Here is a 14,027-nt window from a genome sequence, read left to right as displayed (position 1 = left end):
GAATCCATCTTCTCCATCTTCTGAATTTGGTCGCTAAGAGCACCCGCAACGCGGGCCGCCGGCATTCCGCGTGCCGTTCCGCCGGAACGGTTTCGCGGCGGAACGCGTTGCGGCGCATGGTTTCGTCGCGGTTCCATTCCCATTCCGTGCCGGGTGCCGACGGAATAAAACGCGGCACGGTCTGTGCCGCCACGCGCTTCGGCGACGTGGCGCTCCCCGCGGCGTGCGTGAGTCCCACTCGCCGGCCCGCGAGTGGGACACGTCAACTGCTGACGCAATAATTAATTTTTTTTAAAAAAATTGAATTTAAATTTTTTTTATTAACGGTAATATTACCGTTTTTTTAAACTTTTTTTAATTTTTTTTATTTTTATTTTTATTTTCTTATTCTATAAATACTCCTACTTCTCATTCTCATTTCACACACAACTACACATTTATTCTTCCTAAATCAACTTCATTTCCTCTCCAATTTTCATATTCAATCTCTTCACAAAATGTCCGACGACGGCAACTACGGCGGTGGCGGCTCCGGTGGGTAGGATCTCAACGCGTTCGGTGATTGGGAGACCATGTACAACACACTTGGTGGTTCCGGGTCGTCGACACCGGGCACCCAGGGGTCGGCGACGCCGGGTGGGTACCAACCACCCACTTTCGATGTGGATGCATAAGCTCGACCACCCGGCTCGCGGCTTTCTCAGGGATTGTCCCAGATTCGGGAGAATATCCCCGTTGCACCCACCCAGGGAGGAGGCCGAGGCGGTGGAAGCTCTAGGGCTGCGTCTGAGGCGGACGAGGAGGAGGAGGAGGAGGAACATGAGGATGAACCGGAGGATCTGGGCTGGCATCCGTACAGCAACGAAGACAAAGGCGGTGTACAACGCTTGGCTGACCGTCTCGTACGATCCCATCGTCGGGAATCAATAAGCCGCCAAGTGCTTCTGGGAAAAGGTCCGTGATGTCTACCACCAGACTAAGCCGAAAGGGGCCCGGAAGCGGAAATATACAATGCTCCGTGCTTACTTTGGCCGAGTCGACGTACAGGTCAAAATATTCTACGGCATCTACTCGGCCGAAGCGGCGCAATACCAAAGCGGAGCTTCGGGCGCCGACATTCTGAGGGTGGCTTTGCGCGTCTTCCACCAGGACACCGGTCTACAGTTCAAATTTGTTGATATTTGGCAGCTCGTCAAGGACGAGGAAAGGTGGGCCGGCGGTGTCCGCTCGAGCTCGGGCTCAACCTCAAAGCGCACGAAGCACACGACGACCGACAACTACTCGTCTGGTGACACCGGTGAGGCCAGCGAGGGTGAACCGCAGGTGTTTGGGGGTATGGGGTATCCAACGCCCGACGAATATGGGGGATCCAGCCGTGGGCGCCGTCGGCCGCAAGGGACGAAGGCGGCGAAGGCGGCTAGAGCGAGGAAGGGCCAAGGCGAATCAAGCCAGCCGGCCTCGGGATCGGGCTCGCGGGGAGGCTCGGACACACTTATGGTGGCGTACATGACTGCCACAATGGCGAACACTTTCCGCTTCTCGTACGCCCAATTCACGGCCTGGTGGAACGGAATTGTTGCTATGGCAGCACAACTTGGCCTTCCGACTCCCCCTAAACCTCGACCGCCTCCGGAGGATGATTCGCCGGCGGAGTAGTTTTTTTTTATTTTCCCACGTTTAATTGTGTGTTTTTTATTTTTTTAGGATTTTAATTGTGTGTTTTTTATTTTTTTTAAGTTTAAGTTGTAATTTTTTTAATGTTGTGTGTTTTTTTAATAAAGTGTGTTTGTTTTTTATTAAAGTGTGTTTTTTTAATTGAATTGAGTTGGAAATAAAAATAAAAAATGAAATTGAATAAATAGTAATTTAAGGAACGGTTAAGGAACGAAGGGTTGCAGGCTCCGTTCCTTAGTTAAGGAATGGAGTAAAAAAGTACAGTGGGACCCGCAAATAGTAGTTTAAGGACGGTTTAGGAACGGTATAGGAACAGCGTGGTGGATGGCCTAAAAAGTCTCTCGTCACCTCACTATCACTCCAATTTCTTCATCGGATCTCTCCCACTCTCTCACTATTCAAATTCACTTCCCAATAAATCTACACAGATACGCTGAATCGACCGGAAAATCTCAGATTCCGGCTGCACCACTACACCGCGCTGATTGGTTGATTGATTGATACAACACAGATGGCTTCACCAATCGATATGCATAAATTGTTCAAGCCCTCTACACCGCCGCCACAGCAGCAGCAGCATCCCAATTCCAACCCTAATCCTCCTCAGAGCTTCCCCAATAACGTTACCAATAATAATTCTAACCCTAATTTGGCTTCCGCCCCTTTCCCGGCCACCGGCGCCGGGAGTGGGCCCTACTCCTATTCCCCCCAGACCTCTCCGTACCATTACCACCCGGTCTACAGCCCCTACTCCAACCCCCCTCCTCATCAGGACTTCGCTAATGTGCACCCTCAGAGGTCCATGTCTTATCCCACCCCGCCGCTCCAACCCCAACAGCAAAACCCCCAAAACCCTAGCAATCCAGGTGCTCGTTTGATGGCGTTGCTGAGTGCGCCGCCGTCTACCTTAGAGGTTCCACAGCCAATGGCTCAAACCCACCCTACTTCCTCCTCGGCCTCCAATTTTTCTATGCCACAGGGCCCGGTAATGCGGATGCCGAGCAGTAAGCTGCCCAAGGGGAGGCATTTAATCGGAAATCATTTGGTTTATGACGTAGATGTTAGATTGCCGGGAGAAGTGCAGCCTCAGCTTGAGGTCACACCTATCACTAAATATGGGTCGGATCCTGGACTTGTTTTGGGGAGGCAAATTGCGGTTAACAAGACTTATATCTGTTATGGTCTGAAGTTGGGAGCCATCCGGGTGCTCAATATTAACACTGCTTTGAGATCATTGCTTAAGGGTCTAGCTCAGGTAGCTACCACTATGCTTATTAGTCCCCTTTTCCCTTAATTGTGTAAAAAATTGTTACCTTTGTTTCCCTTACCTGATTTAACTGATTACTAGTCTAAACCTGTTGGTCAAGCATAATTTAGTTTATAACTGCTTATGGTTGTGTTTTATATAGCTTGCATCTCCAAATTTGTTTTGGTTGGTTAATGGCGTGATGCTATTAATAGTATACTTTTACTTAATGAACAATCTTTCTGGATACCAAGGTATGTGATACTGCCGGAATTTGATAGTTATGACAGCTACTATTTATTTATCCTGAAGGCTAGTCAGTAGGTCCTTGCAGCTGTTACTATATGTTCATTGCCTTGTTAGCTAGATTTATTGCATTTATTTTTATGATATCACATGGCATGGTATGTGGTAAAATCATGTGGTAATTTTGAAGTGACATGTCTCATTTCTTAGCATGACTCGCCAATGGCATTCATAACCTGCCTTGATTTATGTCTCAAATGTTGAACTTTCTTGCAGAGAGTCACGGACATGGCCTTTTTTGCAGAGGATGTTCACCTTTTGGCTAGGTATACTATTTGCCATGTGTTTTTATAGTTTGTAGCATTAAATTTCTCCTGAACATGCCAATTTGCTCCCACACAGTGCAAGTGTGGATGGACGGGTTTATGTGTGGAAAATAACAGAAGGCTCAGATGAAGAAGATAAGCCTCAAATTACTGGAAAGATAGTTATTGCCTTACAGATTACTGGAGAGGGGGATTCTCTCCATCCTAGAGTTTGTTGGCACTGTCATAAACAAGTATAATGCCCGTTTACATTCTGTAGTTGTGTTTTTACACCTCTCACAATAATAGTTAACCAAGTAAATTTGTCCATTCAGGAAGTTCTTGTAGTGGGAATCGGAAGACGTGTTCTGAAGATTGATACTACAAAAGTGGGAAAAGGTGAAAAGTATTCAGCAGAGGAACCCCTTAAATGTCCAATTGAAAAGTTGATTGATGGCGTCCAACTTATTGGCAGCCATGATGGAAAAATAACTGACTTGTCTATGTGCCAGTGGATGACGTCTCGCTTGGTATCGGCTTCAGTGGATGGAACGGTTTGTATTTAAAATCTCCTCTTACCTGAAGGCATTTTATTTAGTATCTTCTTTGAGTACTTGCCTGGATTGATATGAATAACGCTATCTCAACCTATAGTAGCTACTACTCCTTCCGTCCCATAAAAATAGACTAGTTTTACTGGGTTGGGCCGTCACTTAAAATTAGAAGAGTTCGAAATAAGGAAACTGACCCCACTATCCACTAACACTACTTCCACCGCATTTTCTCCTTTTTCTTACTTTACCCATTGCGCATTAATCCCGTGCCGTTTGCTATTTTTATGGGACAAAGGGAGTATTACTTTTCATGCTATAACATGGATAGAGTGGGTATTCTTCTATGGATCAAATATATTAGTACTACTGATCCATCTCTTTTTCATTTTCACATATGTGCTCTATTTTCTTTATAGTGTGATCATGTTTCCAAGAAAGCAAAGTAGAGGTCATGATTGGAAGTTACTTGGTGATTGTGTGTAATGACTAATGTTATAGATTTAACATTATGTTGGAATTTAATGAGCATAGGCAGTTGACCCTGTGATGAAATTTCATATGCAAAAAGCTACATGCCATAAAAAAATGATTAACTTTCCAAAAACAAAAGATGATGAAATATGAGGATCCAATGATGAATCAATTTTTGGATTGAAAAAAAAATCTTAAAAGTAGATCCTTATTTATCTGAACCACATGCGAGGAGTATGGATAATAATACTTGGTGGATGACTTATTATCATTCTTTGCTAGGTTAAGAGCAATGATGTGAGAGTACCGAGTTCATTTTTATAATAAAAACAATGCAGATGACCAAAATTTGGAGAATAAAGATGGGCTCGAAAGTTTCAATGTAATAATCTATACCTATTGTAATAATGAAGTACTTCGAGCAAATGCCAGAAACATGAACAACTAATTGAAATAACATCAACAGATAATATATGGGTGAAATGTAACACCTATGACGGATATTCTATGAAACAAGAAAACTATAAGTGTGGGAAATATAAGAAGCTGAAAGTGTGGGGAAAGACGGGAAAATGAATAGATGAATGGAAGAAGTGACGAAGGCACTTTTCTGAACTACAAAGAACTTTTAAGGTTGAATGATACTCCCTCCATCCCACAATAGGAGTCCTATTTAAAGAAAAGTGAGTTGAGAAGTTAGTGGATCCCACTTACATATATTAGTTTTTTAATAAAATGTGAGGGGAATAAGTTGGTGGAATGTGGGGCTTACTTACCATTTATGGTAAAAGTGAAATAGGAATTATTGTGGGAATGTATAGAAATGGCAAAATAGGGCTCTTATTGTGGACGGGGGGAGTAACTGATAAACCTTGAAGTTGGGGAATCCTTGAAAGAAAACCTAACATACAATGAAATAATTTGCAGAGACCTGGTGCCTTGAGGGCGCATGCCCCTGATTATGTTAATCACTGATTGTGGAAAGTTGCATTGCGAGTGCTCCTGATGTCTTGCCCCACCGATTACTGTGCTTGTGGTCTTCTCATGCATGCTCAACAAACATTTCATAACTTATTCGAAGTTTATGCATTTGGCTGCTGCTTGTAGATTGCTTAATCGGCTGGATATCTACATCCTGCATATATTCAACTCCGTCTGTCCTACTACAAGCGATTGACTTTCCTTTTTGTATTATCCCATTACAAGTGATCAATTTCTTTTTTTTAGCAAAAAACCTCTTTACTCTCTTACTTTATTCTCTCTTCTACTTCATTCTTCTTTATCTCTCTACTTTATTCCCTCTCCTACTTTATTCTGTTCCCCACTTAACTCATTAAATATCATTTCCTTAAATTCTGTGCCGAAAAGAAATTGATTACTTGAGGTGGGACGGAGAGAGTAGTACATAAGGAATTTTGAATAATTGCCTTACTTATGTCATCAGCATACTTAATTGCAACTTAAGTCAAAAAGAGCCTTCAAGACATGAAATCCGCTTTATTTGGTAAGTTCGTAGTGATAATTAAGCAACATCTATAACTAATTGGATAGAAGTTTTACAGTAAAATATTCTTTAATAATACTCCCTCCATTTCCTAAAAATAGGAACTTTAGAAACGACACAGATTTTATTGCAAAATTGGTAAAGTAAGAGAGAAGAGAAAAAATGGGTAAAGTAAAAGCAATGTTGTCAAATAGCGGCTATAGCGGGGATATTGCGCTATAGCATATCAGTTTTTAATGAAAACGCTATCGCCACATCGATACGTAGCATTTTTCTGTGGCGGCCGCCATACCCGTGGCGGTCGTGGCGCCATAGCGCTACCATATCCCGCAATAGCAGTATTTTAGCCCAATTTTGACTTTTTGGTGCTAATTTTGACTTTTATTGGGCTTTTTATTTTTTAATTTAATTTTGCATAGGCCCAATCAGCCCACCCCAATAATTCTAAACCCTAATTCCACAACCCCAATCTGCCGCTTTTCATCTCTACTCCTTCAGTCCTTCCACAATCTGCCACCCACCGTCGCGCCGCCCCCGCCACCGCCGCCTGTTGCAGCCTAGCCAGCACCCGCCAACCCCACTCAGTGACTCAGCCACCGCCCAGCCATACAACCCCTCCTATTCACAATCTGCACCCTACAGCCCCTCCTATTCACAATCATCCCCACTCAGTGACTCAGCCACCGCCCAGCCACTTGACGCTGCCACCCCCGCGCCGCCGCCGCCGCCACCTACAGGAAAGAATCTTCTACATCTAGTTCAAGTTGTCTTAGAGTTTCTAAGAAAAAAGAACCTATCATACCTAGAAAAGGGAAAGGGAAAAGGAAAAGGCTTGCGCTTGTAGATGAAGAATCGGAAGAAGAAGAATTTGAGGATAGTGTAAGTGGAGATCAAGAGGATGAAGCAATGGAGGATGAAGATGAAATGGATGCCGACGATAGTGATGATGATGAGCTAGAAGACTATGTTGAGCTTGATGATTGATGTCTATTGAGCTTATCAAGGTTTTATGTTTTGTTGAACACTTGAGCTAAAGACTTTAATTGCTAGACTTTTATATAATTGTTTTCTATTTTATGCTTTATTACATGTTTTTAGAGTTTTTAATGTTATATTTTTATTATTTTCTAATTTTTTGAATTATATATGAATATATAAATATTATTTTATATATTTAATTAATGACCGCTATATCCCGCCATACCGATACGCTATATCCCTGTGGCATTTTTCGGGCGAACCGCCATGAACCGCTATACTGCTTTGACAACATTGAGTAAAAGAGATGATGAGAAAAAGTAGTGGAATTAGTGATAGTGGATTGTGGCGTCCATTTCCTAAAATGGGAAGTTTCTATTTTTCGGTGATGGACCAAAAAGGAAAGAATTTCTGTTTTTAGGAAACAGAGGGAGTACAATACAAACAGCAATTTCACATTTACTTGGAGTTTGCAATGATGTTGAGAAAGTATGTAGACTCTCTGTAATTTCCTTTTATTCTGATGATGGGTAAGTCTCAAATAATCACTTGATATTTAATTGGTACTTGCTTGCTTAGTTAGGCTGTCCTGCGTCTGATAGTTCTGGTCATACTTATACCTGTTCTGTTTGTAACAACAGATAAAGATTTGGGAGGATCGCAAGTCATCTCCAATTGCAGTTCTCAGGCCACATGAAGGACAACCTGTCAATTCGGTGACCTTTGTGGCTGCTCCTCATCGCCCAGATCATATCATACTTATAACTGGGGTACATACAGTTTGGATATGATTCATGTTCTGAATTAATTAGTTTTTTTATACTTACACATCTTCATTTGGACTTTGTTCTTAATTTTTGGCTTTGCACTCAATTTTCAAAGTGTTCATGCAGGGCCCCCTGAATCGGGAATTGAAGATTTGGGTTTCAGCAAGTGAAGAAGGGTGGTTGCTTCCTAGTGACGCAGAATCATGGCATTGCACCCAGACGTTGGAATTAAGAAATTCAGAGGGTCGACTAGAAGAAGGTTTCTTCAATCAAGTAGCAGCCTTGTCACAAGCTGGCCTTCTTTTACTGGCAAATGCCAAGAGAAATGCTATTTATGCTGTGCACATTGAATATGGCCCTAATCCAGCAGCAAGCCGTTTTGATTATATAGCAGAATTCACGGTCACTATGCCAATACTTAGTTTTACAGCGACAAGTGAAGTACGACCTAATGGTGAACAAATTGTTCAAGTATATTGTGTTCAGACACAGGCTATTCAGCAGTATGCTTTGGACTTGTCACAGTGTCTGCCACCCCCTACAGAGAATGTAGTCTATGAGAAGACAGACACTAGCGTCTCACGGGATGCTGGAAGCATTGAAGGGATTGCTAGTGTGGAGCCTTCTGGCAGTAAACAAACAGAGATTTCTATATCTAGCACAGCTCCCAAGGCAAGTGTGCATGAAAGTAACTTTGATAATGCATCAGCCGTTAGGTACGCTGTTGGTGCTGTTTCTGGTGAGTCAACAGCCACACAAAAGTTTGCTACCTCAAGTATGGAGTCCAAACAAGTTAATTCATCCAGAGCTGCTAATGATATTGATATTTCTCTTGCCACTTCAATTCCACTCCCTCTGAGTCCCAGGGTTTCTAGAACTCTATCTGGTTTTAGTCGATCAAGCAGCATTGAGCATGGTTCACCAAGTTCGGAGCAGAAAGTGATTGAGTATTCAGTGGATAGACCAATAGATGGTGTTCATGGAAACTTGCCTGATGTTGCTTCATTGGATGATGATTCACAAGATGATATTTCTGCTGCTCCCAACCATCCAATCAAGTTCAAACCCCCAACTCATTTGGTTACTCCTGCTGAGATATTGATGGCCACTTCGTCCTCTGATGTTAACCACACAATTGAGCCTCAAAGTGAGGGCGAGCATAATATTCAAGATGTGGTAGTTAGCAATGATGCAAGGAATGCTGAGGTAGAGGTCAACGTTGTTGGCGAAACAAACTTTAGTCCAAGTAATGATATTAGGCCCCGAGAAGAACTTGAGACTTTTGTGCCAGAGAATAGGGAGAAAATCTTTTGCTCTCAAGCTTCTGATCTTGGAATGGGGATGGCTCGGGAATGCCGCACCTTATCGCCTGAAACTCACACTGTGGAGGAAGCTAGGCAGGTTAGCGGGACAACTGGAACAGAAGCAGATACCCGATCCTCTACCATAGTTGAAGAAGAAGGTCATGACTCTGTAAAGGATGTGATTCAAAGGGATGATGATTCTTCAACTCCTCTGCGAGCTCAACCAACTGCACCAACTACGAAAGGGAAGAAGCAGAAGGGAAAGAATGTGCAAGGATCAGGCCTATTTTCACAATCACCTAGTGAGTCCAATTCAACTGATTATACTGTTGAACCAGGTGTTAGCTCTAGTACTCCTCAGCAAGAAACTGGAGTTTCACAAATGCTTCCCATGCAAGAGATGCTTAATCAGGTGATTTTTCTATCCTTTTTTCAGTACTTATGATATATCTTGCTATAGTAATTGTTTTTTAGTACCACAGTGATTGTGGTAGTCCTTTTTATAATTTGTATTCTTTTTCTTTTTGTGAGTATTTTGTCCATATAAATTATACTCCCTTCATTTAATTTTCTGCACTTGTTTTGGAAAAATGATAATAAACAGTAAAGTAAAAGAGAGAATAATGTAGAGAAGATCTCTACATTATTCTTTTTTTTAACTTTACTCTTTCTCCACTTTAACTATTTATTATCATTTTTTCAAAACGGGTGCAGAAAATGAAATGACTCTACTACTATGTAAAAAAGGGAGTAAGTATTAGTACTATTCAGTTGCAGGAATTTTGAGAATTCCTCGCTCATGACTTGTATTTCCAAGTTGTGGGATCACTGGTGACTCTTGTTGTTGTCACCTTATCACTAACTGAAATTAATGTAATTTCCGATTACCTAATCATTTGGATTAAGCATTAACCCTCTACTACGATAAAATGTTTGCTTAAGGTTTGGCTTGCCCAAGGCAAACTGAAATTATTTCTCATCATTTCTGCAATTGATTACTTTTACTTCCCAACTTGAGTACCTTCACAGAAAACATAACGTCCATATTGTCATATTGTCCAGTTGGATACCTGATTATGAGATCATATGATTTGGAGCTAATGCTCGACATATATGTTGATCTATGTTTTTTTGATAATTTTTCATTGCTTTGATTTGATTAATCTACTGTCTTATATGTTTTGACATTCAAGTACTGTCATTTATGTGGATTAACTGTGTCTTGATGCATTGACCTATTGCCATTTCTTCATTTCCTTTTCTTGCAGATTGTAAGCATGCAAAATGAAATGCACAAGCAAATGGGAATGATGGTTGCTGTTCCAGTTGCCAAGGAGGGAAAAAGACTTGAGGCAGCCTTGGGAAGGAGCATGGAGAAAGCTGTCAAAGCCAATTCTGATGCTTTGTGGGCTCGTCTTCAAGAAGAAAATGCAAAACAGGAAAGAGCATCAAAGGAGCATATACAACAGCTAACGAATGCAATCAGCAATTGCTTAAACAAAGACTTACCCGCTATTGTAGAGAAAACTGTCAGGAGAGAACTGACCACGGTTGGGCAATCTGTGGCACGGACCATTACTCCTGCCATTGAGAAAATAATTTCCACTTCTATTACAGAGAGCTTCCAGGTTAAGATCTCAGTTCGTTTGTTTCTCTTTTGTTTAGCTTCAACCATCTATTGGAACTTACATAATTTTTGTGATCAGAAAGGAGTAGGTGATAAAGCTGTAAATTTGTTGGAGAAATCAGTCAGCTCGAAACTTGAAGCTCTAGTTGCTAGGCAAATCCAAGTGCAGTTTCAAACTTCTGGCAAGCAAGCTCTTCAGGTATTGAAAAACAATGAAATTGACTTTCTACTTCTGGTGGTTTCATGCTTTATTTCTTTTGGTGAATATGAAGTTCGCAACAAAAATTCGGTTCTGATAATTGTTAGGAGAATCTAAGTGAATAGATCAAAGTTGTGGTTCATGCATAGTGATACAGTTAAGGAGTGGAAGATTTACAAGAGGGGAGAGAGAGGAGTGGTCTGGCCGAGCAACAAGCAACAGCAGTAGAGGGAATTTCGAATTAGTTTGTTAGCAAGAATATCTCTGGTTGTTCAGGTTGTTAGGTTGTTAGTCAATTTCCTAATTTCATGTAATTTGAATTTCAAGTAGCGGATATAGTAGTCTATAAATAGAGAGAACCGAAGGAGAGAAATCATCTCTGAAAGTGATCATATTTAGGACGACTCCGTCGTAGGGCCTCCTTGTGAGGATTGTTTTCCTTCCATTCATTTCCAGCAATAAAAGTCCCAGTTCCTTTCTCTCTAATTCAGTGTTTGATTTAGCACACCTTGTGCTAATTCTGCGTGGGTAGCCTTTACTCCTAACACAGTCATGCTCAATTGCATATTGTACCCTCCCTGTGTTACCTTCAATTGAGGGTTTTAGTTAGAGTGGGAAATTGGAAATGTAGGTTGTCTATCTGGAAGCTTTCTACTGATTTAATGATAAACCGAATTTAATAATATTATTAGTTTTGCAATGAAGCCACGAATTTGTAATAGCCATATGTTGGGGAGATGTAATTAACTGGATTTCAATTAGTAGAAAAAAATCATTTTTCCCAGTAGAATTCCTTTGCTGCACCACAGCTTCAGTACTTTCACTACTCTTTTGTATATTAATTTTCCCAGTAGAATTCTTTCTGTAGTTGCTTACTTGTCGTGTCTATTTATTTGTATGACCCAGGCTCACTTTGTAATGCAGGAAACCCTGAAATCGAGTGTGGAAGTTTCTGTAATCCCTGCATTTGAGATGTCATGTAGGACCATGTTTGATCAGGTAGATACAGCATTTCTAAAAGGAATGGTTGAACATACGTCAGCGGCTCAACAACAATTTGAGGCGTCACATTCTCCATTAGCCCTTGCACTAAGGGTACTAAAGCTAATGCTGTATAATTCTGATGTTTCAATATCCTCTCTGTACTTCATATTCACCAGACAGTAATTCTATCTCACTGTTCAGGATGCTATAAATTCAGCATCGTCAATGACTCAAACTTTGAGCAACGAGTTGCTTGATGGCCAAAGAAAATTGTTAGCTATTGCCGTATCTGGAGCCAATTCTAAAGCTCCAAATCTGTTAAACCAACTAAGTAATGGTCCTTTGGGTTCGCTCCATGAGAAGGTTTGCTGTTTTCATCTTTCTTTCTTGGCTCTGCAGTCTGCAATCTGTAAAGCATACATTCTTTTCTGTTCTTAAGCTATCTGAACTTATAAAAAGGTTTTTCTGTTTTAGCTTGAGGTTCCTCCTGACCCAACTAAAGAGCTATCTAGACTGATTGCTGAGCGCAAGTATGAGGAAGCTTTCACTGCTGCCCTACAGATGAGCGACGTTAATATCGTATCATGGTTGTGTTCTCAGGTATTGTTTGTGCCGATGGTAGTAATATGCCTTCATATTCTGAATTCGTGTGGTTTGGATTCCCATGGTACAATGAAGGTTCAGGTTTAGTTTGATAGCTTTGACCCATGGCTGAAGTATTATGAAGCTAATTGCTAGATTTACCAATAAAGATTATAGCTAGGAGGGTTTAAGAAGGATTTGGTCAAACTCGATATGAAATGTGTAATGGACCTAGGACTCACTTTGTGTCTCCTGATTGAAGGTTTCACTTGAGAATTGAAACAGGGGAAGACTTAGTATATTTTTTCAGCTGACAAAAAAATAGCTGAGATAGAAAACTAAAAATAAGTTGCAGTTCGGATGGTACAAGACAGTCCACGTAAGATATGTGTGTGGTGTTTAACTTAGTGAAACTGGATTACTAGCCAAAACATTTTTGTGATGAACTAGCGCTATGATAAAATAGGGGATCTAATGAAATTCGTTATGTAGGTCTAAAATGATTCCGCACTCACTATACTCTTTTCAGATCTCATTGAAACTTGCTGAACTTAGCTTGAGCTATTCTATTTATCTGCATTAAACTGCAGAGAGATTTGAATGGAAATACTGTTTCAGTCTAATTTATATTTCTGGTTTGCCAGGTTGACTTACCCGGTATTTTGTCGGTGAATCCCCTTCCTTTGAGCCAAGGTGTACTTCTCTCCCTTCTACAGCAATTGGCTTGTGATATCAGCAAAGATACACCACGGAAGTTAACGTGGATGCGGGAGGTTATGACTGCAATAAATCCAACTGACCCCATGATTGCAGTGCACGTACGCCCAATCTTCGAGCAGGTGTATCAGATCTTGAATCACCAGCGCAACCTTCCAACGATGGGTGGTGCTGAACTTTCCAACATTCGCTTGATCATGCATGTCATTAATTCCATGCTCATGAGCTCCAAATGATTGATGTGGGTTTAAGTTCATAAATATTTTGCCTTTTTTCCCAGAATGGTAGGAACATTTATAGCAGCAAGCAGTTTGTGTGAATTTCAATTATGCAGGTTTTAATGAGTTTTTCCATATGCAATTTTGTAATGTGTACACTGTCATCTTTCATTTGTTTGTATATAGTAGTATTTGATAGGTTGGAGTAAGTGGGATGGTCGCCCTACTTTATAAGTGCTAATTTATTCTTATTTTTCACGTGCAAATCTTGATTGGAATTAGAATATGCAGTGAAAAGTAGAACAACAGGTTTGAACAATGGAGAGTGGGAACGCGCATTTAACTTTTTGGTGCTCCATACATCGCCTTCTTCCATCTCAGCAGCTGCTTCGTTTCTGAAAAGCATCTTTATCATTTAAATATGAGATAACTGCCTTAAAAGTCACCAACTTTGCCTGAATTTCGGTTTTTTCCACTACCTTTAAAATTGGCGTATAAAGTCACCAACTTTGTCGGGTTGCTGGTATCTCCCAAATTGAGCCTACCCTGTGTTTTCCGGTAAGTAAGTGTCCCATGTGACATGTCTGAAAGTTGACGCGGATGTCATCAGAAAAAGGATGAAACGACGCGTTTCTAACACATAAAACGACG

The 14,027-nt window shown here is 41.1% G+C and overlaps 1 protein-coding gene across 1 annotated transcript; it reads left to right on the top strand.

Moving 5' to 3' along the window:
• Positions 1-2,033: 2,033 nt before the first annotated feature.
• Positions 2,034-13,642, top strand: LOC121751097 (enhancer of mRNA-decapping protein 4-like). The gene is made up of 12 exons (XM_042145814.1): positions 2,034-2,929; positions 3,443-3,492; positions 3,569-3,725; positions 3,807-4,025; positions 7,620-7,748; positions 7,872-9,461; positions 10,318-10,677; positions 10,756-10,875; positions 11,800-11,970; positions 12,061-12,222; positions 12,334-12,459; positions 13,086-13,642. Exons 1-12 carry the CDS (start codon positions 2,186-2,188, stop codon positions 13,392-13,394), a joined length of 4,137 nt encoding a protein of 1,378 aa, XP_042001748.1. The 5' UTR covers positions 2,034-2,185; the 3' UTR covers positions 13,395-13,642.
• Positions 13,643-14,027: the final 385 nt, after the last annotated feature.

The sequence above is a fragment of the Salvia splendens genome, chromosome 10 (genome assembly GCF_004379255.2).
Source record: "Salvia splendens isolate huo1 chromosome 10, SspV2, whole genome shotgun sequence".
Taxonomy (NCBI): domain Eukaryota; kingdom Viridiplantae; phylum Streptophyta; class Magnoliopsida; order Lamiales; family Lamiaceae; genus Salvia; species Salvia splendens.
Note: the sequence above shows the minus strand (reverse complement) of the source record. Positions and strands in the feature narration are given on the sequence as shown.

Excerpts from the sequence above, each read along its gene's own strand:
- LOC121751097 (XM_042145814.1), top strand. The coding sequence starts at position 2,186 with ATGGCTTCACCAATCGATATGCATAAATTGTTCAAGCCCTCTACACCG. Across the intron at positions 3,726-3,806 it reads GTTGGCACTGTCATAAACAA|GAAGTTCTTGTAGTGGGAAT; the intron begins GTATAATGCCCG and ends TTGTCCATTCAG. Across the intron at positions 12,460-13,085 it reads TATCATGGTTGTGTTCTCAG|GTTGACTTACCCGGTATTTT; the intron begins GTATTGTTTGTG and ends CTGGTTTGCCAG.